At 40.1% G+C, this 27,607-nt stretch overlaps 1 protein-coding gene across 3 annotated transcripts in view; it reads right to left on the reverse strand.

The window, feature by feature from the left end:
- Nucleotides 1-24,480, reverse strand: part of LOC132834151 (dipeptidyl peptidase 8-like) — a 30,270-nt gene extending 5,790 nt beyond the window's left edge. Inside the window, exons 1-17 of one of the 3 annotated variants that reach the window (XM_060852803.1) lie at nucleotides 24,444-24,480; nucleotides 22,847-23,116; nucleotides 19,618-19,730; nucleotides 19,357-19,530; nucleotides 17,263-17,431; nucleotides 14,696-14,806; nucleotides 12,673-12,801; nucleotides 9,017-9,078; nucleotides 8,837-8,937; nucleotides 8,192-8,369; nucleotides 7,552-7,711; nucleotides 6,846-6,925; nucleotides 5,820-5,972; nucleotides 5,287-5,422; nucleotides 4,201-4,346; nucleotides 1,073-1,219; nucleotides 182-334 (exon numbers count right to left, since the gene is read on the reverse strand). In XM_060852803.1, coding sequence (XP_060708786.1) covers nucleotides 182-334; nucleotides 1,073-1,219; nucleotides 4,201-4,346; nucleotides 5,287-5,422; nucleotides 5,820-5,972; nucleotides 6,846-6,925; nucleotides 7,552-7,711; nucleotides 8,192-8,369; nucleotides 8,837-8,937; nucleotides 9,017-9,078; nucleotides 12,673-12,801; nucleotides 14,696-14,806; nucleotides 17,263-17,431; nucleotides 19,357-19,530; nucleotides 19,618-19,730; nucleotides 22,847-23,105 — 2,271 coding nt within the window. In that variant the 5' untranslated portion in view covers nucleotides 23,106-23,116; nucleotides 24,444-24,480. Of the gene's footprint in view, nucleotides 1-181; nucleotides 335-1,072; nucleotides 1,220-4,200; nucleotides 4,347-5,286; nucleotides 5,423-5,819; nucleotides 5,973-6,845; nucleotides 6,926-7,551; nucleotides 7,712-8,191; nucleotides 8,370-8,836; nucleotides 8,938-9,016; nucleotides 9,079-12,672; nucleotides 12,802-14,695; nucleotides 14,807-17,262; nucleotides 17,432-19,356; nucleotides 19,531-19,617; nucleotides 19,731-22,846; nucleotides 23,117-23,986; nucleotides 24,007-24,443 lie in introns of those variants that run through there. The other 2 variants (XM_060852804.1, XM_060852801.1) reach the window with 2 other exon arrangements.
- Between the last annotated feature and the right edge of the window lie 3,127 nt (nucleotides 24,481-27,607).

The following is a 27,607-nucleotide window of genomic DNA, read 5'->3' on the forward strand; positions in this document are numbered from 1 at the left end:
TATAGAAAATTTGTAATTCACAAAATGAAGAAAGGGATGGTAATTTTAAGTTTTGTTATTACATTTAAATACAGATGATCCATTTACATACTCCATCCTCTATCATAAACACATAAGGAGTCACTTTCCTAATTTTCTTAATGAAAGAGCCAAGTGAATGAGAATAGTTTATCATACAAACCTTAAATATTTCTGGTCTCCTCACTAGACCCATAAGCGACAGATAACCTCCATATGACCAACCATGAATTGCAACACGTTTCATGTCAACAAAGCTATACTTGGCAGCCAAATACTGTAGCCCTTCCACCTGGTCTTCAATTTCTACTTGACCCTGTATAAGAAATCCACGAATTAGAATGTTAAAAGCATTTGTGAATAGCATTGCATGATTAAGATAAACCAACACCAAACCATACTAGGCCCATGTACAGTTGGTCAAAATATTTCAGTGTGTAAGCTCCAGGTTAACAAGAGTTCCAATGATAACTTGGAAGCTCACATTTTACTTCAGCTGAAAACCTATATGCATTTGCAGAGAATAACATCTTAGAAGCAGTTGGATCTATGGATAGAGGGGCATGAGATACTGAGTGAGTGACGTAAGTGCATATGAGAGTGAATATGACACTCAGTGAAAGTGACTAAGTTGTATGTAGTTTGCTCCTTATTCTGAGACTCTGTATAGAAAGGTGCTCAGTCTGTTCACTTAGAGAGCTGGCTATGAGGAAGCTGGATTAGCGTCAAAGAGTGAAGGACTCTGCTCTTTAAAGAGAAGAGGAGACTGATTTTTTTGTTGGTGTCTTTGCATTAATAAGGAGTTTAGTTTGAAGTTCTTTGGTATTTCTTTATGTAAACAAAAAAAGGGAAAAAAATAGAAAGGTGCTCAGCTTCTCCTCACGGTTCTGTAGCTGAGATCAGCAATTTAGCAAAGAGGGACAACTAGACCCATTTCAGAGCAATTCAAAGGTTTTTCCCTGTATTATCAAATTATATATTATGCTGTTATCTTCTAGTTTCACAATAAAAGAACTGCATGGAAGGAACACGAAGTATAAAGCTTTTCACCTACCATCTTGTACTTCAAGGCACCTTCAAATTTAAGGCCTCTGTGACAGGATCCCCTGGAATCGATGACGACCACAACATAACCGAGCTCTGCCAGAGTGTTCAGACGCAGATATTTAACTCCCTTAAAGCGATTGTTTACTAACTGCACCTATGTGATTAAAAAAAAAGACTTCTGTCTATTGCATCATATTTTGACAATCTTTCGTCCAAATTACTTTCACTGTGGAGTAAATACTCAGGGTGGATCAACGTTATGACGTCAGATAGGGCACAGAAAATCATCATCACCAGGGATGAGGAACTGCAGTTAGGTAGACAGATTGGAGGAATTGGGTAAACACAAAGCACTGTGGCTACTGGAGATCTGAAATAAAAACAGAAAGTGTTGGAAAAATACAACAGGTCTAGCAGTATCTGCAGGGAAAGAAACAGAGTTAATGTTTTAAGACCAATGTGACTCTTCTTCGGAATTCAAGTTCCTCAAGTTCTTTTTTTCCTCCCCTCACCAGATGCTGCCAGCACTTTCTGTTTTTATTGGAAACGTTGGGACTGTTTTTATTGGTGAAGGCTGCGAGGAGAATTGATAAGAGATATTCAAAACCATGATGGGGTCCGGACAGTGTAGACAGGAATAAAACTATTCTCATTGGTGGAAGAATGGAGAAGACAGTGCAGATGGCATAAGAACCAACTGAAATAGGAGGAAAAGTTTTCCCATACTGTGAGAGATAAGGATCTGCCTCAGAATATGTTCAATCAAGGCCATGCAGGAGGGAATTTGATTATTATCTGAAAAGGAAGAATACATGCAGGATTATAGGGAGATGGCAGTGAAGTGGCACGCGGTGGAATGCCCTTTAGAGAACCGTAGCTGAATGGCCTACGGTTGTGTAACCATTCTGTGAGAGAAACCATATTAAAGGTTATAATTAATTGTCCTTTACAGCTGGTCTTCGATTTCATGTGTTGGTGATCTCCACATCATCATTAATCTGAGCAAGAATCAGCACTTTCCCACAGGGAAGGTCACAGTCTTTTCCAGCTACTCCTGACGCCCCAGCAGACAACTACTCTACAACTGAGGCCTGGATACAGCATCCCAATCTGTGCATTCGTTTTGGTGTGGAGGATACATGAGGTGGGGGAGCAATCACAAGTCAGTAAAGAGAAAAGGTTCAGAAAAACTTCAAAGAGTGACATTTGGTTTCCAAGAAACATGTATTAGAAATCTTCAAAAGAATTATTTCTCATTCATCTGGAAAAGATTGATTAAAAGAGACTGCAAGTGGCAAAATACACCACAAGAAAGTTAAAGGAATAACACAACTAATTGTTTATAATATCAGAAGAAATAAATTTGTGGGCGGCACGGTGGCACAGTGGTTAGCACTGCTGCCTCACAGCGCCTGAGACCCGGGTTCAATTCCCGACTCAGGCGACTGACTGTGTGGAGTTTGCACGTTCTCCCCGTGTCTGCGTGGGTTTCCTCCGGGTGCTCCGGTTTCCTCCCACAGTCCAAAGATGTGCGGGTCAGGTAAATTGGCCATGCTAAATTGCCCATAGTGTTAGGTAGGGGTAAATGTAGGGGTATGGGTGGGTTGCGGTTCGGCGGGTCGGTGTGGACTTGTTGGGCCAAAGGGCCTGTTTCCACACTGTAAGTCTAATCTAAGAGTGAACAAACAGGAAGGAAGACGGAGCACACAAGAGAAGGACTATTCCGCTTACCTCAACAGGGATTCGACTAGCTCTTTTGACTCTGCCAGAAACCACAGGCAGGGGCACTAAGCTGACAGACTGTTGAATGAATTTCAGCTTGGAGAACCAGAGGTTGAGAGTCAACTCAGCAGATTCCACTGCTAGTACGTGGATCTGATTAGTCCTAAAAGCATGCAGCTCAAGCCCTGTTCTGGAGATTGTCAAAGGGCCTGCCTCCTTGCCCCAAATTATAATTTAAAACGTCACGGCACTTTGCTGTGATCCAGTGAAAACCCTGCCACCAGATACAGTGAGGTAATATATTTTGGTAAGAAAATTAAAGAGGTAAAATACTATTGGAAAATAAGAACTGAAATTGTGTAGAGGAGCATAGAGATCTGACGGCTGAAATGCAAAAATCACTGAAATTGTAAAGTTGGTTAATAAGGCCAAAAAAACCAAAGAAACCAAGCACTAGAGTTTAACAGATAGAACTGAAAAGCAGAGAAGATTAGATTAGATTAGATTAGATTAGACTTACAGTGTGGAAACAGGCCCTTCGGCCCAACAAGTCCACACCGACCCGCCGAACCGCAACCCACCCATACCCCCACATTTACCCCTTACCTAACACTACGGGCAATTTAGCATGGCCAATTCACCTGACCTGCACATCTTTGGACTGTGGGAGGAAACCGGAGCACCCGGAGGAAACCCACGCAGACACGGGGAGAACGTGCAAACTCCACACAGTCAGTCACCTGAGTCGGGAATTGAACCCGGGTCTCAGGCGCTGTGAGGCAGCAGTGCTAACCACTGTGCCACCGTGCCGCCTACTTGTTATCCTACTTGTACTGACATTTGATTGGACCAAATGGGCTCTACAGTGTAGTGGTCACGTCCTTACCCCTGTGTCCCAGGTTCAAGTACCACCTACTCCATCAGCAAACATCTCCAATTATGACGGTCTTGATTATAAGAAGGCTTTCGAGACAATGCAGAAGGTGAATAGAATGACTTACAAGAACATACAGGAAGTACTAGCTTTCTTTACCAGAAGATAAATAGGCCGGTCCCTCTCCTCTCAAAAAGAGAAGGCTGAGGCGTGATGAAACAGGAATCAGTAAAATTATGAAATTTGGTAAGAGCAGACACGGTCAGAAAGTTAGAGGTTTTCAATATAAGGTAGTCACAAATAAGTCAAATAGGGATTTGGAAGAAATTGCTTTTGAATTCTAACATAGCCCATTAACTCCATCAGAATGTGGGAACAGGGGATTAACACCAATTACATCTGCCCCAGTAGAGGCAGAGCAGCAATCCATCTCTTTGTCAACCTTTGAGAAAGTTGTAGATATGGTACAAGACACACAAAAGGAGTGGAGACAAAGAAATACCGAGTGAAGTGTTCGGGGAATTGGGAAATAATCCTACCTGAGGGCCACCATACGTGTAAAGCAGGGTGGGGTATTTTTTTCTGGGTTGTAGATTATGTGGTTTGAACATCATTCCATACAATATATACCCGGACTTGCTGTGAAAACTGAACATCTCTGGAGGAATGTAATCTGGAGGACAACCTGTAATACAACCAGTAGAATTTCAGGAAAAGAAAGCTTGAATCAGTTTGTAATGGAATAGACAGGTGGTGGATTACAAATTTTGCATAACCAGAGAACTATCAGCTGAGCAGGATCCAAGTAATAGTGAGACCTGAGTGCATGTCTGTCTATGATAAGACTTTTAGCACACCTCAGAATCTATTGCCATCCCATGTACCTCTAGGACTCCTCCTTGCCCTCTGCAAGTATCCAGGCATTAATTTTTGTAAGATCCCATGGCTCAGAAAGCCTTGAAGGATATTCACAGGAGCGTAGGAGGTTGACAGGCGACCTTATAGAAGTTTATAAAATAAAGAGGGATATAGTTGGAGTTCATGGTAGTTGTCTTTTCTCTAGGAGGGGGGATTTCAAGACTAGACAGCATATTTTGTAAGGTGAGAGGAGAGAGATTTAGAAATATGAGGGGCAAATGTTTTACACAGAGGGTGGTTCGCATGTGGAATGAACTTCCTCAGGAAGTGGTGGATATGCTTAGAATTCCAACATTTAAAAGACATCAGTATAAGTACATGAAAATGAAGGTTTTGGAGGGATTTGGGCCAGGAGCAGGTGGATGGGAGTACTTTAGTTTGGGATTATGTTCGGCATGGGCTGGTTGGACCAAAGTACAGGTCGTTCTGCTATAACGCACGTTTCATCCACACAAATTGGCTATAACGCGATTGGTGAATTATGGATGATATTTGTACTTTCCACCGAATTAATACAGCGATTTTCTCTGGCGATTTTCTACAGTGTGATTTCCTATGGCATGGGATTGCAGAGGAACGTAACTGTCAGATTATAGTAGAACGAACTGTACCTGTTTCCATGCTGTATGACTGTGTCAGGCAGCTTTCTGGATGCTATGGCACAAGGGAGGATTACTCCATGACCACTTAATAAGAAGTGACAATACCTGGAGACTCCAGCATTGTGGCCCAGAACTCTCCCTGTTTGTGAAGAGCGGCTTCTTCTGATCCAGTCAGTCGGAAGACACGTACACAGTGTGGATGGTCCTGGTTGCTGTACTTGCTGACAAACATATCAAAGTTCTACAAGTGAACAGGAGATGTACATTGTAACTCTTTTGCACTACCAATTAGCATGAGTTGGGCATTAATTAAAATACTCTCAGAGCCAGTACAGATATGACAGATCAAATGGCTTCCTTCTGCCTTGAAACAAATCTGTTATTCTGTGAGAAACAGGTGTATTGATCTGGAGTAGTTGATATTGTTTCCCCATAATATCCCATCATATCAGCAAACAAGGCTGACATCAGTATGTGTAAAACTCCACATGCTAAAACAATCACTATGTTGTCAAACTTTATTCAACATCTTCCAAATGAAGATCTCACTGAGAAGGGGTATGAAAATAAATTTTCTCCAGCTGGATCTATGGTATTCATTTTGTGAAGTAGATATATGCAATGAGTGGAAGCCTTACCTGGCTAACAAAACAGTTATGAGAGTAGCCTAACTGTGTCAGTCGTACAATCTCCATGGGACATTCGTAGCTCACTGCATAAAGGTGGTGCTCCAAAGGTGTGTCTTTAGTACCTTGAAAATACACCAAGTGGGTAGTTTCATTGACCCATATCTGTCAAAAATGCAAGATTTGAGAAAATATCATTCAGTTTGCATCAACTGTGTTATGCAATTACTAGCACAGTTGCTATGTAAAGCAGGGCCTTTTTGTTACCAGCACCAACCCAAGGTTAAGATTACAAATGGTGGACAAAAGCAAATGATTAGACATCTATTCCCATACAGACCTCCACTCTACAACACATGGTCCTGTTCAGCTCCACTCACCCATTTGCTGTTATTCATTTGCAAGTAAAATTGTTGGTGAGTTGTTCAATTGTGATGGTCATAAGAAGCAGGCTGATTGCCTTCTTATCCACCATTCACTCACACATTTTTCACTGGCTGACAATCAAAAGCACAACTCCTGAGATTACCCCATCTCTTGACCAAGATATTAATGTCCCAGTTTTATTGCCAACATGCCTGAAATCTAAATGAAGGACAACATTGTTTTGGCGTCAGTGAGTATTTTATACATCCGAGAAACTTTATCAGCATAAACTCACGGCATTCAGTAAACAACTGGGAACGAAACTTATCTTTATGTTTACTTTCCCCAAAAATTTCCCCATGAGTTTCAATCAAATCTTCGAGTACTGTTCTTCAGCCAAAAAGACAAGTAGGGACTATATCCCAGACTTTTCTCACAGCCACTCTGGGACACAACACCCCATCAGTTTGCAGCCTTTTGTTTCAACTTCTTGTTAAGAGATTGAGTGCTTGATCATCCTATTCTACTGGCTGTCCACTGCAAAGTTGAAAGTCTACTGCTACCCAATAATAATTTGAGCACAAAAGCTCAAAACTGCAAAGGTTGGAAGCTCATCCCATGTCTACTGCATGGAAACTGACAACATATTCTTGAAGCACAAAACGTACGTACCGTAGAGCCATGTCTCCCGAGCACTTCCCAGTCTCCACCCGTCAAAGGTAATTCTTCTTTAATAGGGCATTTAAAATCGTCTGTGGAAGATATCACATGGATTAGTAAGAAAGGAAAAAATCTGAAAGAATTGAATTTTAATAATATCCTTCAGGACCACCAAATCTCCCCATGTGCTGACAGACAAAGTATAATCATTACAGTATTGTAGAAAATCTTGCATCAAATTTATTCAAATGAGACAAGAAGTCCAAGCTTTTCATTTTTCACGCATGAGGACTTGGATGCAAAAAGTCAAACTTGAAAAAGAAACACCAAATTATACAACACGGGAAGAGGGTGCTGTCTGGTTGGAACATGATTGGCAGGGAGATGCGGTAACATCTGTTAACTATAATACAGGAATATATAGGACCATTCAAAATAAATCTGACCAATCCTAAAATTTGAAATGTAACGTAAATCTCTCTCTTATAGTTCCTTTACTTTCACTGCCAAATATTAAACCAGTTCCCACATGAATCTGAAATATATTTTCTAAATCTCCAATTCTGATTCCTAAACAATAGGAATACTACACATAAAGTTTTTCTTACTTACAATATTCATTGAATAATGGAATATTTTAACTGGTCAGTACTTTATCTTTTGTGAAATTAATAACATGGTTTTCCAACTTCAAGAGAAGTTTTCCTATGTGTGTTACCTGGAGAAGGGTAGCCTCCACAGGACCTTTTATACTTGCACTCCTCCAAGATGGTTGTAATTTTGTAAAGGTGTCGAAAACCAGTCTTACACTCAGAGGCAAAAATGAACTGAATCTCATTCTCTTTCACCTGAGGAAATATGTGCAGTATGTCGTGCACCTACAAGAAAAAGTTACTGTTGTATTAAAGGCAATGGACTTCCACTCAGCAAATTCCAACAAACAGTGAAGCAATAATGATTAGATAATGTATATTTTTGTGATGTTTTTTGAGAGGGACACCAGGGAAACTTCCCTGCTCTTTAAGATAATGTCATGGAATCTTCTAGAAGGCAGACAAGGGCTTACATTAACTTCTTATTCAAAAGATGCACCTCCATCTGTGCACAAATCCCTTGGAGTGTCAGCCTTAATTTTTGTGCTAAGAACCTTGGGTGGGATTTGAACCCAGGACCTTGTGACTCAGCTGACACACAGCAAGAATGTGGAAGTTTCATTTTGAACCATTCATCAACTTGTTTTGGATCAGCCACCATTTGTCTACAATGTGAGAAAGTTAACGTTACAATGAATGTATCACTCACAACATGAATGAGAATCGCGGCTGGTTTATAAATTTAAGGAAGGGAATGTTACATACATTTATCCAAATGTCTGTTGTTTCCTCATAGATAATCAATGGCATTACACTATCAGGCACAGATTCCACAAGTTCCTGCCGTTTCACTGGATCATCCACCACTGGGATAAACAAAGCAGGTGGAATCAGAACAATCTGAAGCCTGGTCTGGGGTCTATCCAACAGGATGGCCCAGGCACTACAAGAAAGTCAAAATTTAAAAATAAATGTCGCGTACACTTGAATAAAAGATTAAACTGAGTAGAAGAGACCTCAGGCGAATTATTCAGAACATATCTAATTCTTGTGTAAAAGTTAACATGCTTAAAATTATTGTCAGGGGAAATTTTCAGCCCTCAGGTTTGACTACCTGCACAAATCGTACAGATACAGATTTACTGCCTTAAGATATTCGTCCCAGAGATACCCTCAGGATATAACAATACTTAAAAACATGACACATTCCTACTGCAGTTAGTGACTATTCAATAAATAAAGATAGCTGCTGGTATCTGAGTACATGCATTTTACAATCTCTGAACATCAAGTGTCTGACGACAGTACAATCTGAAATCTAATGAGCCAGGTTTCCTTGCTTTCTCATTTGTGCTTATAATGACAGATGAAAAACAGACAGATCCTGCCAGGGACTAGTGACATTCGTACTATTTTCCTTCTCGAGTCCATCCAACCCGTGCAATGTACTCCGTTCCATTAAAAAGAACCTCAAATGGTTGGACCAATTCCATGTCGATGACATTCGCAATCTGGAGAAGATAATGGCTATTGTTATTGTCATTAGTAACTTAGTTTATTTGAAATTTGGTGACTATTATAGGTGCTCACCCTTCCATTAGCATTTATTGTTACTTCGGACACCTTGAAAGTTATTTTTGGATTTAGAGTTCCTGCAATATCATAAAAAAAAGAAATGTCAGCAATTTGCATCAATTCAGAATTCAAGAACAGTTAAAGTTCAAAGGTACAACACCTTCACCTTATTTACCAGTACCAAAGGGAAAGAAAATGGTTAACAGAAATAAATTATTACTATTACATTAGATTTGCTTTAATGGAATTTGTCTACTTCAGTCAATTTGAACTGTGAATTTTTATTTTTGGATTGACACCAATATCCCTTGCTCCAAGTCTGACAGTCACAACATTAGCAGTTGCTTAAGTGTTATATTAAAGTGAGGTATATTTACACTATATTAATATTGCTGAAAATGTGTTGCTGGAAAAGCGCAGCAGGTCAGACAGCATCCAAGGAGCAGGAGGGTCGACATTTCGGGCATGAGCCCTTCTTCAGGAATATCTTAAGGCTCATGCCCGAAACATCGACTCTCCTGCTCCTCGGATGCTGCCTGACCTGCTGTGCTTTTCCAGCAACACATTTTCAGCTCTGATCTCCAGCATCTGCAGTCCTCACTTTCTCCTACTATATTAATATTGCCAATAAACAGTCATGGACTCCACATCCGCAGAGGTTATGATTGTATGATGTGACCTGCCTATGAGAAATGTACATTAGGTTAAAGCACAGAGGGAATGGGTACTACATTCCTGCTGTGAAGAGGCACAGTGGGACATGTCATAGAGTGAGGGAGACGTACAGCATGGAAACAGACCCTTCAGTCCAACTTGTCTATGCCGATCACATATCTCAATCCAATCTCGTCCCACATGCCAGCACCCAGCCCATATCCTCCAAATGCTTCCTATTCACGTACCCATCCAGATGCCTTTTAAATGTTGTCATTGTACCAGCCTCCACCATTTCCTCTGGAAGCTCGTTCCATACATGTACCACCCTCTTGCCCCTCTCACCCTAAACCTATGCCCTCTAGTTCTGGACTCCCCCACCCCAGGGAAAAGACCTTGTCTATTTACCCTATCCATGCCCCTCATGATTTTATAAACCTCTATAAGGTCACCCCTCAGCCTCTGATGCTCCAGGGAAAACAGCCCCAGCATATTCAACCTCTTCCTATAGCTCAAATCCTCCAAACCTGGCGACATCCATGTCTGCCAAGTTTTAACAAAGTGAATATGGAATGTCAATGTACTTCATCTGTACAGTACACGAGTGACTCACCATGAGAAATACAGGGGGCTGTGTTTTTGGCAGCAGGAACAAGTTATCGTTACAGTGTCTTCACGAATGGGATTCTGACATGAGGAGCTTTAATTTGCACAAAAACATGAGGCTATAGATAGACTGGGCTGGCAGCAAAGGACCTGCTGATAAGGAGATTAGGACAAATAGTGCAGTTACATTTGCATTCCTCGAGAGGGTAAATTTCACAAATCATTGCTGGGCTGTTTGGGGATGATTAAAAACAGACCTGAAAGCATTATACTGAACTCCTCGGACAGTACCAAGAAACAGCATGAATTGTGCCTGTACAGCTGTTTGAAAGTTAAGCTACTCATTCTTCCATAAAAGGATAACATGGGCATGGCAACTGATCAAGTAAGGAAAGATAACAACAAAAACTTTGAGAGTAAACAGGTCCAAAGCCTACAGTACTTTCAACAGATTAAACCTGACGCTGAAAGTTTACACTCAAATACAGAGATTAGGAAATGGCGACAGCATTGCTTGTTAACTGACATGATGTATAAGCCCCATTGTTGTCTGGGTATCAAATCAAACCGCTCTGTCGCCCACTGCTGCTGCCCTGGATCTTTCAAGTGGAGAGACATAGCCTTTGTGTCAACCAATATACATCAGTTGGCAAGGCTGACACTGCAAGAATTATTCATATCTGGTCAACTACTCTAATTATATCTTCCGCATCAACAGGTGAGTCCAACAATTAACCCACATTTGGGAGACTGGTCTCACAGGTCTGTTCCTTACTGTTGAATCTTACAGATCCCAATCTTCACTGTGGGAAGGCTGTTTCACAGATTTCTCCAAGCTATATAGGATGTTGATCTTATTGTTCCCAATCACTAGGGCTCACAGTAAGTCTGATTTCTTAAATCATAAGTGAAATTTTAACTCACCCAAGACTACCACTTTATACAGTTAAAACTAGACCCTATGTAACATATATGTGAGCACGTTTCTCTATTTTTCTGTGTAATATGAATAATAAGAACTTAAAAACAAAGCTATATGTAAGAAAACATACTGGAATTGGTGAAGGATACACCACTCCTATATTGAGCAGTACTGAATGATCCTGTCAATGTATGAATGAATTTATATTGAATTAGAGAGTCCAAAGCGGCCAATCTGGGATCAGTGAAGCAAATTAGATATTATCACTATGCGAAACTCCCAGTAATGCATATACAATACAATTTCATAAATACATCAAAACCACCACAAATCCTTTAAAATGGAGCAGTGGTCAAACCAAAGAGAATTTTTGTGTACAAAAGGAATAGCTGAGGAATTCCACAGTTAATACCACTTTCAACCTGCCACAGATTGCAGGAATGACCCCAGAGATAACTCTAGTGGCTAAAACAGTATGTGTAGTATGCTGTTCCTTTTCTCATGTTAATGATCACCGCATTTTATGAACTTTCCTGCCCTCTAGTATTGCTTCCCTTCATCTCCAACTCACGGTGTTTTCATCTTACTTTTCTTAGAGTTATATAGATGGTCAGCATGGAAACAGACCATTCGGTCCAACTTGTCCATGCTGACGAGATACTCTAAACTGATCTAGTCCCATTTGTCAGCGCTTGGAACTCTCCTTAAACCACTGCTTTGACCAAATGTTTAGTCACCATCCCTTATTTGTCTTGGCATTGATTATGCTTCTGTGAAATACTCGAGGACATTTTCCTGATATATAAATATAAGTTGTTGTTCTGAAGAAAATAGCATTAATAATTCTGAACACCATACAGTGCATAGGAGATTTCACAATATGTAAGACAGGATTTCAGCAAGTTGCAAATTATTTCCCCTAATCTAAATCAATGTTCTACTATCTAAATATAGAAATATAATTCAAAAGATCTAGAGCAAGGAAATCTTTTTATAACTTTTTTGCTCAGCAATTAATTGTGAATTCACTAGAGCCTAAAACTGTACAGCCCAAAATTGTTTCCTGAGGACAAATACCACTGTATCCATTGTGCGACTTACATTCAGATACTGGTTTATGATTCTCTTCTATTTTTGAAAATCTTTTCCTTGTATGATGTTTCAGCGACTTGCTTAAAAGTTGCCTTCTGTTCCTCAGATGTTCTTCACTGCCATTTCTCTAAGGGAGTACATTCCTAACCTGGTACAAGTGGTTTTCATTGTCACCTCAAGTGTTTTTGGCCACCAGTCCCAGTCACTTGATGGTTCCTTGTCCTAAATCGATGCATCCATTCCAGAATTGAGAAATTTTTGTTGTACTTTATTTAACATAATTGGACAATTGCAATTGCTACACTGCAGTTCTTATTCTGTATATTAATCCTGGAATCACAGAGATCACAAAATGCCCAACTGACATGACGCCGATGTAACAAAATAGAAGGCTTACCCGTTCGTGGATACCTGTATGAATCACACCTTCGTGTTTCAAGCATGGGTGAAGTCACGTGGATAATTTCAACATTTGACTCATCATTTTCTTCATAAAGTATCCTGAAGATCTTTCCCCCATCTGGAGCTGGGAAAGAGTTTCAATTTCAGCTTCAATAAAATCAACATCAGCATTAAAGTGATAAAGTTTGAATTTATACTTCTTTATCTGTTGGGTGTTAGGAGAAAAACTTAAAACACTGAGCATCCTTGAAATAATTTTCCCATGGGTAATCACTTCATAAATGAATTAGTAAGTTCCAACAACTCCAGTAGTGATAAATGTGAGCAGTCCATTTGAAAAAGATCAGCCTGGATTTTGGCCTTTAGTTTGAAACTACACAAACCTGCCATTCTAAGTCTCACCAGTAAAGGCATAACTAATGCCGTATCTATATTCACACATCCAATTTTCAATCAATTTTTCCCTCAGTCATGCAAGCAGCTGGGTATCAATGGCTAATTCTAAAACCTCTTCATGTTGTTACACAAAGAAGCTAGGAAGTTAAATAGTGTCAGTTTAACATCATTGGCCCATTGATATGGTTTGTTTGGAAAACATACCATCATTGCTGTGTGACATGTCATCAAACCTGGAGATTGGCGATCTTAAAATAGGCAACTGAAAACTTCTAAAGATTTGCCTACATAAGCTCCAGCTAAGTCACTACCAAGACTTAAATTATCCCTTATTGTTGATAAGGTAGAAATGTGCTGTTTTCAAATCTCTCCATATCTTTACCCCTCCAAATCTCTTTGGCTTCCCCCAATACTATAAACCTTCAGACCTTTACACTCCGTCGATTCTAGCCTCTCTGTATGTCCCCAATTTTAATCAAATCAACATTCGTGGTCATGCTTTCAGCTGACAGTTCCTAATCTCCACAATACCTCCTCCCAACCCACAGCCGAAATCTCTCCCCTCTTTACTTTGCTCACTTCCTTGAAATGTTCTTTAAACCTCTCTTTGAGCAAGTTTTTGACTATGTTCGATGATATCCCCTTATTTTTAAATTAGATTACTTACAGTGTGGAAACAGGCCCTTCGGCCCAACAAGTCCACACCGACCCACAACCCACCCATACCCCTAACCTAACACTACGGGCAATTTAGCATGGCCAATTCACCTGACCCGCACATCTTTGGACTGTGGGAGGAAACCGGAGCACCCGGAGGAAACCCACGCAGACACGGGGAGAATGTGCAAACTCCACACAGTCAGTCAGTCACCTGAGGCGGGAATTGAACCCAGGTCCCTGGTGCTGTGAGGCAGCAGTGCTAACCACTGTGCCACCGTGCCGCCCTTAACTTATTACTGATCTTATGTAGATCAGTAATACTTCTCGTTTGATAATGCTCTTGTAAAAAGCCTTGAAAAATGTTACTATCACATAAATGTAAGTTCCTATTACTTTATGTAATTAGTTATGTAATAATTATTGAATACTCCACAGTGGACCTAACACATTAAATTGCACCAAGTATTTACCAACATAATTGTTTTAACGAGTCAACATTCATGGTGACAGACCTCTATTACCTTGTTCAAGTGGCCTGTCTACTAATCGATTGTGTACGACAACATAGATAAACCCGACATAGTTCGTGGGGTTACAGGACAACTAAGAAACTGGATTACTAACAGACACCTTTCTTTCCCTGCTCAGAATCACAGATCCTAAATTGTAGTTTCCCAGAGGAGATTAGCTAACAATAGATTGTGAATAACCCGACAGTTCTAAGAAGCATCATACTGGATTTGAAATATTAACTATGTTTCTCCCTCCACAGATGCTGCCCAGACGTGCTGAGTTTCTCCAGCAGGCTCTGTTTTTATTTCAGATCTCCAGCATCTACAGTATTTTACTTTTACCTTTCTCTTCTGCATGGCTAGGTACCACACTGCATTTTGGAAAGGGACTGACTTTAATATCATTTAATTCAGTGTAATCTCATACATTCACTTTACAAATATACTTACTGTCCTCAGCCAAAGGACACCACCAGTACCCTGTGTACCGGTCAAACTCTTCCTGGAGTACAAAGCTGGAGATTCCTGCAGATTTGGGATCATCCTCTAAGTTGGGCAAACCTTAATGCCAAAAATCAGAAAAAAAACAAATATCCAAATGTATAAATTAAACGAAAAACTGGAAATCTGAAACAAAATGAAGGAAATGCCACAATGTAATCCTGATATGCTCATTTGGAGAATCAGCACACACAATGGGCCAAGTGGTTTATTGGATTCTGTTCTTTTCTTCCACAGGCACTTGTTTATTAATAGCCATTTTTTGTCAGATTGTAAGGGCTAGGACATAGTTTAGTTAAATCCAAAAAACTGAAGTTTTATTCCTGGTTAACAATTCCTAATTTTGGTTTGAAATTGCCTATAGCTGTTTTGTAGCCTTTCACAAATCAAGAGTAGCAAGAGAAGAAATTTCAGATGAAGTCCAATGTCGTGACAAAGTGGGAATTGATAGTGATGGAGTTGATAGTCACACATAAGTCATGTCAGTATTAATCAGTAACACTTGACAGATAATGCAGAATAAATTGAATTGAAGGCAACACTGCCTGAAGAGAAGAAAATAAAACACATCATGGACAAGAATGAAAATGAGATGGTGCAAAGTGAATAACAGGAAAAGAAAATCATATCTCAAAATTTCCAGGTAGAAGTAGATACTTCTACTAGGGTTTTCACAACACAATGCTGACCTTACAAATTCTGTCTCCATAGCCTTTGCAAAACTACTATAGTTTGCAGTCTGCATCCAACATTTGTCAGGATTTTCTTTTCCTGTTATTCACTTTGCACCATCTCATTTTCATTCTTGTCCATGATGTGTTTTATTTTCTTCTCTTCAGGCAGTGTTGCCTTCAATTCAATTTATTCTGCATTATCTGTCAAGTGTTACTGATTAATACTGACATGACTTATGTGTAACTATCAACTCCATCACTATCAATTCCCACTTTGTCACGACATTGGACTTCATCTGAAATTTCTTCTCTTGCTACTCTTGATTTGTGAAAGGCTACAAAACGTTTGTCTATGTGAAAAATTCCTTGATCATGGGGTGGCAGAGTCCAGAACTCGAGGGCATAGGTTTAGGGTGAGAGGGGAAAGATTTAAATGGGACCATTTTCACGCAGAGGATAGTGGGTGTATGGAATGAGCTGCCAGGGGAACTGGCGGAGGCTGGTACAATTACAACATTTAAAACGCATCTGGATGGGTATATGAATAGGAAGGGTTTAGAGGGATTTGGGCCAAGTGCTGGCAAACGGGACTAGATTAGGTTAGGATATCTGGTCTGTTGGACTGAAGGGTCTGTTTCCATGCTGTACATCTCTATGACTCTACGTCCCTGTAGTCATCAGATAAGTACGTCAGTCACAGCTATTCTATTATTTATTATCACGTAATTTCAGTAACTGGATAAAAAGGTGATCGTATTAATTATTTTCAATTTGATGACATTATCCTGAGCAAATTAGGAAATGTATATTTCGCAGGGAATTCTCCAAAGGAAAAGTAGTTGAAAACCATTGATAAGAATGTACACGCACATCACTTGCAAAACAATCCTGAATGAGTTAGGAATTACACAAGTAACTAACTTAACCATTATCAGTTGGATTCACAATGGGGCTTAAACATGCTTGGGAGAAACATGGAAGTCCTTTTATGCCCAGAACTCTGCCCTCTGCAAGCAAAAGGAACATGAACAGGTATTGTGCCTTTTCTGAACTAGACAAAAGCGTAGATGAAAATAGGCCCCTGTTACTGCCTCAGCAAATCAGAGCCAACTTGACATTGAATGAGTACCCCTTTCTCATGCAGTATAAATGACTGCTCTTTTTAAAATGTGGTATTCTTGCATCTGTCCTGATGAGTGCAAGATGAAAAGGCACAGTAAAACAGCATGCACTTCATATTTTCAGCAATACTCGTGTAAATAAATTGTTCACAAACCTCATTCATAGGACGAGGTTGTAGATTTGTGTAATTATTGCTGGTACATGTCCAGGATTGTAGACAAAAATCATAGAAGTCTTTCCCTGTTTGGTACTGCAGAACATTTACCTACTATTATTCTCGATATCATATTATCCACACAATTTATCATTAAGGATAGAAGCCAGTCATTAGCAGATTTCATTTGCTGTCAAACTATTTGAGATTCCTAAGGATGTGAAAGATGCTATAAAAATGCAAATCTTTCTTTTCCTGACTAAATTCCATATACAGAGGAACCTCGTTTATCCAAAGGAAATGTGCGGACTTTATTTCGTTTGGTTAATTGAATTCCAGATAACATAGTTTAGCCGAGTATCGGGATCTTGTGATCTTGCCAGATAATCCGATATCTGGATAATTGAATGCCGGATAATCGAGGTTCCTCTGTATCCCTTTGCATGTAAGGCTATCAGAACAGATTCCATACCTCACTGAAGTACAGAGGGCCATTAGGACAGCTTCCCTAAAACCGTGGATACAGGTTTGAGCAAACATAGCATTTTTGTGAGCCTTGTCAGTACCTTTATGTGCAAATGTTAGTCGTCTTTCTTCCCCAGTTTCAATGTTAGAGATCCACAAATCATTGCTGTGGATGAATGAAATCCAAGATGGATCAGCGGGACATATTTTGGGATCCATCCTGATGTTGGAACAGCTTGTTTTCACTGGTAAAGGATTTAATGGCTCATTCTGGAAAATAAAACAGCCAAGACATTTACTGAAACCTTTATGTTGTTGTGTCATCCTCAAAGCACTTCAATTACTTTGCTTCTTTCTCTCTGAAATGGTGTCATCACCCATCAGCTGTATCAAAGTGTTGTAAAAAACAAAATACAGAGTGTGTGTCTGTACCACATGGACTGCAAACTGGCATCTCCCAACAACTTCCACAAAAGCTATTAGAGATGGCCAATAAATAATGCCCCTTCATAAGCCTCAACTCATTAGTGTACCAAAAATCAATCACAGATTCGATGACCCAGCCTCCACTATCTTCTGGAAAATAAAATTTCACAGCCTCTGAGAAATAAAAATTCTCATCTTCTTCATCTTCTTCTTAAATTCTTATCTTCCCCATAAGAAGGAATCTGTGTGTTTGCCTTTATCGTGCATCACTTTAACATGTAATATAAAGGCCATTTAACTATTGGCCTTCAACTAATCCTCCAACTCACTTTGTTAACACAAACTTTACTCAGCGACAACAACCACCTATATCTATACGGCACCTTTAACTTAATAACCTGGCCCAAGGTGTTCCTCAGAAGTTTTATAAGATAAAATAATACACAAAAAGACAGATCAGTGCACTTCATTAGGGCAGATGACTAAAAACTTTTTCAAAGAGGATGGTTTTAAGAAGAAATTTGAAGGAGGAGTGAGATAGGAGAGTAGGGAGATTTAAACAAGCAATTCCTCAACCTAGAAGTCCAGGCAGTTGAACACGCACCCACCAAGGGCTAACAATTAAAATGGGGATGCTGAACAGGCTGGAAGTGGAGATGCACAGATATCTTTGAGCAATGTAGTACTGAAGGAGAATACAGAGATAGGGAGGTACCAGATCATGGAGGAATTTGAAAGCAAGGATGAGAATTTTAACATTAAGATGTTGCTTAACTGGAAACTAGGGTAGTTCTGCAAACATGGGGTAATAGACAAATGGGAATTAATGAGAGCTGTGACATGGACAGCTGATATTTGGATGACTTCAGATTTGTAGGAGGATTGAGGAGGGGGAAGCTGTAGGCCTTGAATCCATTACAATAGTCAAGTCTGTAGGTAACAAAGGGATCAATGAGAATTTCAATAGCAGAAAAGTTCAGACAGGAAGGGGATAATTTGGTGTTGGAATAGTAGATGGTTTCAGTGACAGAGCCAATATGGAGTTGAAAGCTCACCTTGCGATTAGATATGACTCTGAAGTCATATACAGAATGGTTCAGCCTCAGGCAGTAATCAGTGGAGTTGGTGATGAGGGAGCAAAGTTTGGGCCAGGAACCAAGGACAAGATTCCCAAGATTAATAGGTCTTCCCAAGACAAGATTTCTGCTCAATCATGAATAGAATGTCAGACATGCAGTCTGAAAATTTAGAGATGGTAATGTGATCAAAATGAGTGGAGAGTGGAAAGTGGAAAGTGTCATTGACTTTTCAGAGGATGCTATATGTAGACAAGAAATAGGAAGTGATTAGGGATGAACCCTTGGTGGACAACTCACAGACTGTCAGTGGACAACTCTCAAACTGTCAGACTATGCGACTTTGGACATTCAGTGTCACATGCTTTCCTGTAGGAAGGTAACATCAGAAGGCGAGCCAGCTTTCAGCTGTTGCTCACTTTGCAGAATGACCCTGAATAGGTCCCCTAATGAACAACGTTCCCTCTAAACTGTGCCCACTCTGAGGTTCCACACACCGACTTCTCGTTTCAGACATCAATGCCATGTACGGACATCGGGGGGCAGGGGGGTCACACTCTGAAAAGAAAGGCAAAGGGTGTATTGCTAATGAGATTTATGACATTCTAACCAAAGAACAGCCCTAACAAGGTGAAGTGAAAGAGGAGAAAAGTAACTCAACTTGTAAGGATGGAAATAAACAATGTGACTTACAGTGAAGCCTGAGCTACCACCGTCCACCGCGAAATAGATCTTGTTGCTCGCCTGGAACAGGAACATTCCACTTTCTTTGTGGAAATCGTATGATGCAATTCCAATTGTTCCGATTCTCTTCCTTTCCCGTAACAGCTCTTCTTCACGGCAATAAATTCCATAGTCAGGAACAGACTGGGGTCAGACACAAAACCAAAATAGATCATTCAACATTTACACTAGTGATCAGTAAAACATCTATTATTGCACTATTTCCCATACCTGAAAATAATCTAGCAGAGGTTTCCATGACAGCAGCAGGACAGCATCCTTATTTATCTCACGAGGAATTTCAGAGTAGAACAATCGATTTTCCCGGTTTTCATTTGACATGGCTATAAAGAAATCACATATTAAATCAATTACATACACCGGACTGATTCACAGCAACATTACCTCACAGGACCTCTGAGATAATCAATTTAATGGACAATAAAATATTTGGCTTGATACTTGGCACTAGTTTTGTATAGCATCCCACAGAGTAAACGTAAACTAGGTGCCTCCTATCAACAAATAAACATGCCTTACAATAGCATTTAGGCATAACATATATACATTAGCAACCACAGCAAAATATTGGTTAGACTACAGTTACATTATCTGAAAGATATCTCGGAGTCATGGAAAATGTGCAGTGAAAACTGACCGAGAATGATAACAAGACATATCCATGATGAAAGAATTGATTCATTGGAGCAACAGGATGGATTCAGAAAGCTGACAATCAATGGTGAGCAATTCCAAGGATTTAAGAAGGAATTAGATAATACTTGAAGAAAATACATATTACAATTGAGAAAAAGCAGGAAAATGAATGGATAGATTCAATCTGCAACCAGATGTTGTGGAAATACAGGTACCACAGACCAAATTGTTCCTTTCTGCGCTGAAATCTCTATGATTATATATGATCAGCAAATATATACATTACACAAAATGATTCTAACTACCTAACTTCATAAATTAATAAATCCATAACTGCATATCTTCTACACCTGCCATCAATGTACAAATTATACATTACCTACATTAATTTAACAAATATTGTTGCACACTCCTTATTCTAATGTTCAAATTAAGTAATTCCTGCAGAAGTTAACAAACAAATTATATTTTTCTGTGCTTTAGCTTCACTGCTATGATGAGGGCAATGCTGGGAAGGGAAGCTTTTATTGTCCACACTTAGATCCCCCCCTTAATTTGATGGAACTGTGTGGCTTTTTCATTATGCACCACACTCTGCACGAAAAAGTTGCCCCTCACGTCCCTTTTACATCTTTTCCCTCTTACCCTAAAGCTATATCCTCTCATTTTGGACTCCCCTATCATTGGGAAAAATCCCTGACTATTCACTCTATCCTTGGCCCTCATGATTTTATAAACCTCTATAAAGTCACCCACCAGCCTCTGATGCTTCAGGCAGAATAGTTCCAGCCTATTCGGCATCTCCCTGTAGCTCAAACCCTGGCAACATCCTTATGAAACTTTCCGAACCCTTTCTGGTTTCACAACATATTTCCTATAGAAGGGAGACCAGTATAGAATGCAGTATTCCAAAACTGGCCTCACTAATCTCCTGGTACAGCTGCAACATGATCTCCCAACTCCTATACTCAATGTACTTAGAATAAAGGCAAGCGAACCAAAGGCCTTCTTCACTACCCTGTCTACCTACAACTCCACTTTCAAGGAATTATTAACCAGCATTCCAAGGTTTCTTTGTTCGGCAACACTCCCCAGGACCTTTCTATTAAATGTATAGGTCCTGTTCTGATTTACCTTATCAAAATTAGCACCTCACATTCATCTAGATTAAACTCTATCCTCCACTCCTTAGTCCATTGGCCCATCTGATTAAAATCTATCCTCTACTCCTTAGCCCATTGGCCCATCTGATTAAACTCTATCCTCCACTCCTTAGCCCAATGGCCCATCCCACCAATTTAAAAGTTGTTAATTTTTCATAAGTAACCTTAAAATTTTGTTGTACATTAGATTGGCAAGTCGCAACACACTTCCCATTTAAGATCTTTTCTATCCAATTTTTGCATGTTTCCTCTGTTACAACTTCATTTTAGTTTCCCAAAACTGCACAGATTGCCTTTGAAGTATTTCCATGTCACCATGGCTTAATTTTCTTCGAGTGGTGGGAGGGTTGAGACGAGAAAGCAGCTTTCTCCCCACAACAACAGATTTGATAACGTACAAACTAGAAATAAATTCCATGGTGGTTGACAGTGTCTTAGCAAGCCATGCAAGAAAACATTTAAGGAAAGGGGAGAGTTAGGACGGAAAAGAAAAATAAGGTGAGCAAGGAGTGAAACAAACAGGATTTAATTCTCAAGGCTGTTCCTAGACTTGACTTTATTCATACATTGACAGCTAATTAAAGGAACATCAGTATCTCCCAATGCTCTGCTGGTAATGAGATATGAATGCTGCAGTCTGTATTGTGCTAGCTTGGTTACAGAATTGTCACAGTATGGAGTACAGTGTTTCCCAATGTAATTGTGAGAGTACGGTATTTATCGTAAGTACGTTTTTTGTGAATGTACTGTCCATATATAATATGAATGTTTAGGTGTTTAACATCGAGTATTTGTGTAGACAACTTATATGACATGCACAATGCCTGTGATTATGCACTATAATATCACCAAATGTGTATACCAAACATTTAGGTGAAGGGAACCTGTTTGCATATGACATTGATAACAGCTTGCTGCACAAAGAGGACATCTGCCAATGTATTTGCTCCATCCCAAACAATTGGAACCTCACAAAACTCTGAGGAATGGAACATTGCTTTTTTCTGCAGACTGAGTTCATACCCCAACAGCCATTGTCACAAATAGTAGATAGTGATCTCAGTCAGGAGTGAGTGAGCATCCCCATTGCTGGTGACTGTCTAATACACCCTACATGAATCAGATTCAAAAACATTTCAGGTAAAATCTGAACAGTTTGTTGTGGTATACATCATAGCCAGATACCCATAAACTAGGGTCAAATCTGATGGTGGATGACAAAGAATTGATTACCACAGAATGAATAGGAAAATAGATAAACAATACTAGCCTGTGTTTTCATAAAGAACAAACATTTTCTGTCCAAGATTTAGTGATGCAAATGGGGGACAAGAATTAACTGTGACAAGTTATGCAAGATGGTGGATGATGTGCTTCTTAAAGGGATACTCTTTGAGTCACAATGCGGCAATTAAAGACTGAAGAGTGACCTGATTGTTCTTATAGCAAAAGCCAGGTTGTTATACATATCAAACGTAATTCTGGAACCACAAGCAGGCAGACACATCCAGACATAAAACAGACATAATCAGGTATGGACAAAATGATACTGATGCAACTACCATTCCTGTAGAATAAGCTGTGAATTGTAACAGATGAAACTGCAGGCCTGCGACAGTTGGGAGACCGAGGCTGCTCACCTAGATAATAGACCCTATCTGAATGAGGCCCTTCAGGATCATTTTTCTTTACAAAATAAAAATCATGAGGAGGTTTTGCCATCATGTGCCCATGCAGCTTCCTGCTGTCAGTGATTAACTTCCTTAAGCGACTCCAGGAGTACCTCTCCACATAGTATGGCTCAAACTCCTCCAAGTCTTCAATGTCCACAGCAGCACTTGCAGCAGCAGTCTCAAAGACCTCAATGTTAGGTTGCTCAGTTTCCATCGCTGCAGCCATCACCACCCCTTCTAAAAAGATGAGGACACAGAATGAAGTACAAACAGCAAAGGTGCAACAATTGGACAGCATTACCTTAACAACCGTGGTACCATGTATTGGAAGATCAACACCCTAACCTTCTATGCCCATAGAATATGGTATCACAAAATGTATTTCCTGCCAAAAGCTGTTTTGCTTATAGATGAAAATATAACAGGCACATATTGTCTAATCGGAGTTAATGTCTTGTTGAAATCGTAAGAGATTTTCACTGAGTGATTGATGGAAATCAAGAAGAGTGACGTAACTGAAGGTCACGTAGTTTTAATAAAAAGGAGCAAAATCATAAATTGCTGGAAAAGCTCAGCAGGTCAGGCAGCATCGATGGAGAGAAAGCAGGGTTTACCATTCTGGAGAGGAGTCATTGGACCTGAAACGTTAACTCTGCTTTCCCTCCACAGATGCTGCCTGACCTGCTGGACTTTTATAGCAACTGCTGATTTTCTGAATCCGCAGTTCTTTGGACTATTTTTGTTTAAAAAATGGATTCGAAATTTGGCACTGTACTGACAGTGCTTTTGGTAGCACTGTATTAGTTCAGGTCAGGTGTCACTCTAAAATTGCTTTTTTAAAATTTTATTTTACACTTTTCAAACTGACAGTTCGTGTAGAACCAAATATATACACAAAATAAACTGGTGCAATCTGTTAACCAGAAACAACTCTGCTTAAAACAAGCTTCGTCACTTCCTGAACAAAAACAAAACAGTGCAGATGGTATATTCTGTCGCTTAATTAAATCAAAAACCAAAACAAAAGATAATCAATTGATTTCAGATAGCTCCGATTTGATTATCTCTTCTGAAAACTTCCGATAGGACAGAGAAAGTAAAACAAACCTGACAACAGAAGATCTTACATCCCTGCTTCATAATTCAAATTTTCCAAACAGCCAAATCAAAATATCCAGCAAAGAATAAGAAGTTAGGGTTTGGTAGGAACTTAAAAAGAGAGAGAAAGAAAATGAAAATGCAAAAAATAAGTGAAAATATTGAAATTAAATCAAGGTCTCTATGGTCATAAAGAAAAACTAAAGCTCCCAAAGGGTTGAGCTAATCCCGGGATGGGAATAAATCGAATTTCGTTCAGATTTTGTCGAAGAAAATTATTTTTGGAAAATTCCAGATCTCGAGCAATTCTGAACAAGTGATTCCTGACAATGAGACAATGCTGAAGAAAACGCTGATTTCAATTTGTAAATTACTAACACATATAACATTTTATTTAAGCTCTGCGCTTTATTTCACGGTTAAAAACGCAATTCTTAATGATATTTATTCCCCCCTCAATTCTCACCCACACACTGGGACTCCCTCACGCTCTTCCGGACTCTTTATACACTTCCGCTATCCCCCCACTTCCGCTGCCAATGATATATCAGATGGAGACAGGATGGACAGCCACCCCCAGCTCCTGGCCTTTCAACCTCCAGCTGCAGAAACCCCTGCAGTTGCAGTAATCGCAGACCTCCACACACAGCGCCACCTCCGGTTAATACTGCTGGCAGACTGCGTTGACCTTATGGTGATTGACACCACTTACACACATGGTAGATTCCCATGGAATGACTATGGCAACAGGCCACTGTGGCAATGTTGTTGTGTTGTGCATTATTACAAATCCCACTCAGTCCAAGGTGGTCACAGCTATGTGCTTTTCGAAGTCTGGAGCTATGCATATTATTGGGAAGGGGAAGGTTTTTTGCCCAAAATGTTGATTTTTCCTACTCTTTGGATGCTGCCTGACCTGCTCTGCTTTTCCAGCACCGCTCTAATCTTGACTCTAATCTTCAACATCTGCAGTACCCACTTCTGCCTGGTCCTGTTGGACTGTTGAGCTGCTCTCTCATTAGAGAGAAACAGGTGGTGGTTAAACCTGAGGGTCTCAGGTCAGGCTAGAGATTGAGAAGGACTGTCTTTTATGGTAACCTCAGCCAGAGCAGGAATTGAAACCATGGTCTTGGTATCACTCTGCATCACAAACCAGCCATCCGGCCAACTGAGATAAGCAACCCCCAGTGATGGTAGAAATGAAACACTTTTTCCATCATGTGGCTGTCTAAGAATCTTTTACACTCTTACATTACTGTATGTTGTCAGGATTGGAGGCTTTGTCACAACTTGTTTGACCACATTATGAATGCACCTTTCCTTGGCCATTAAATCCCAGGGAGTCAGGAAAAAAAAGGCTGTGTAAATTATTTAATGTTCCACCACCAGGAAAAATACCCACGTGGCCAGGGAGGCATACTTGATTTTATCCGTCAGCCAGAATTCCCTGATTGCACCAGGTTAACAGCCACAATCAGGGAGCTCATATTCTGTGCCATTCACCTGGCTGACCTCGTTCCAATCAGTACAATGGTGTTCCCATTCATCTGCTGCTCTCGCCCTTCTAGTTAGTAGAGATTGGAGAGAAGGTGATTTCAGAGCAGCATTGGTGAATCGTTGCAGTGTATCTTGTAGATAATACATACTGTTGCCACTGTGCTTTTGTGCTGAAAAATAAGCATGTTAGAGGTTGTGGATGGGATAATGTTAAACTTTGTGATTGTTATTTTGAGCTGCACTCATCCAGGCCAATGAAGAGTAGCCCATCTTGCTTCAATTGTCTAAAAGCTTGGTCAGACCATATCTGGAGTACTATATGCAGTTTAGGTAAAAGGGTAAATGTAGAGGAATGGGTCTGGGTGGGTTGGTCTTTGGAGGGTTGGTGTGGACTTGTTGGGCCGAATGGCTTGTTTCCACACTGTAAGTAATCTAATCTTAGGAAAGATATTATTGCTAGAGTGTGAATATAGTAAAGACTCACCAGACCTATTCCTAGGATGGCAGGCTATCCTATGAAGAGAAATTGGACAAACTGAGTCTTTATTCTCAAGAATTTCAAATAATAAGAGATGATCTCAATGAAACTTACAAAATACTTCAAAGGATAGACAGGGTAGTTACAAGTTAGCTGTTTCCCCTGGTTGGGAAGTCTAGAACCAAATATACAATTGAAAAATAAGTGGGATGCTACTTAGGTTCAAGATGAGGACAATATTTTGTTTAGAGGGGAGTGAGCGTTTGGAATTCTCTGACTGTGAAGTTTTTGTCTTTGAGTACGTTTAAGGTAGATATTGACAGCTTTCATATTGTCAGTGGCATACAGGGCTTTGGGGATTGGGTGAGTAAAAGACATTGAAATGTTCGTTCAGCCATGATCATACTGAATGGTGGGTAAGCTGAATGGGCTGAATGGCCGATTGCTATATGAAGGATATTATTAAGCTGGAGAAGGTTCAGAAAAGATTTACCAAGACGTTGTCTGGAATGGAGGGTTGAGTTATAAGCAGAGGCTAAATAGGCTGGAACTTTTCTCATTGGAGTGTAGGACGTTGAGGGGTGATCTTATAGAGGTTTATAAAATCATGAGGGGTATAGATATCATTAATGGCCAGTGACTTTTCCCTAGGATGAGGGATTTCACGACTGGGGGCATATTTTTAAGGTGAGAGCCATAGAGATGTACAACACAGAAACAGACCCTTCGCTCCAACTCATCCATGCCGAATGGATATCCCAACCCAATCTAGTCCCACTTGCCAGCACCTGGCCCATATCCCTCCAAACCCTTTCTATTCGTATACCCATCCAGATGCCTTTTAAATGTTGCAACTGTATTAGCTTTCACCACTTCCTCTGGCAGCCCATTCCACACATGCACCACCCTCTGCGTGAAAAGGTTGCCCCTTAGATCTCTTTTATAACTTTCCCCTCTCACCCTAAATCTATGCCCTCTAGTTTTTGGACCCCCCACCCCATGGAAAAGACCTTGTCTATTTACCCAATCATGCCCCTCATGATTTTATAAACCACTGTAAGGTCACCCCTCAATTCCAACATTCCAGAGAAAACAGGCCTAGCCTATTCAACCTCTCCCTATAGCTGAAATCCTCCAACTCTGGCAACATCCTTCTAAATCTTTTCTGAACCCTTTCAAGTTTCACAACATCTTTCCGAAAGGAAGGAGACCAGAATTGCACGCAATATTCCAACAGTGGCCTAGCCAATGTCCTATACAGCCGCAACATGACCTCCCAACTCCTGTACCCAATACTCTGACCTTAAAGGAAAGCATACCAAACGCCTTCTTCACTATTCTATCTACCTGTGAGTCTACTTTTAAGGAGCTATGAACCTGCACTTCAAGATATCTTTGTTCAGCAACACCCTCTAGGACCCTACCATTAAGTGTGTAAGTCCTGCTAAGATTTGCTTTCCCAAAATGCAGCACCTTGCATTTATCTAAATTAAACTTCATCTGCCACTCCTCAGCCCATTGGCTCATCTGATCAAGATCCCATTGTATTCCAAGGTAACCTTCTTCATTGTCCACTACACCTCCAATTTTGGTATCATCTGCAAACTTACTATACTTATTAAGCTCACATCCAAATCACTTACATAAATGATGAA

The sequence above is a fragment of the Hemiscyllium ocellatum genome, chromosome 39 (assembly GCF_020745735.1).
Source record: "Hemiscyllium ocellatum isolate sHemOce1 chromosome 39, sHemOce1.pat.X.cur, whole genome shotgun sequence".
In the NCBI taxonomy this organism is placed as follows: domain Eukaryota; kingdom Metazoa; phylum Chordata; class Chondrichthyes; order Orectolobiformes; family Hemiscylliidae; genus Hemiscyllium; species Hemiscyllium ocellatum.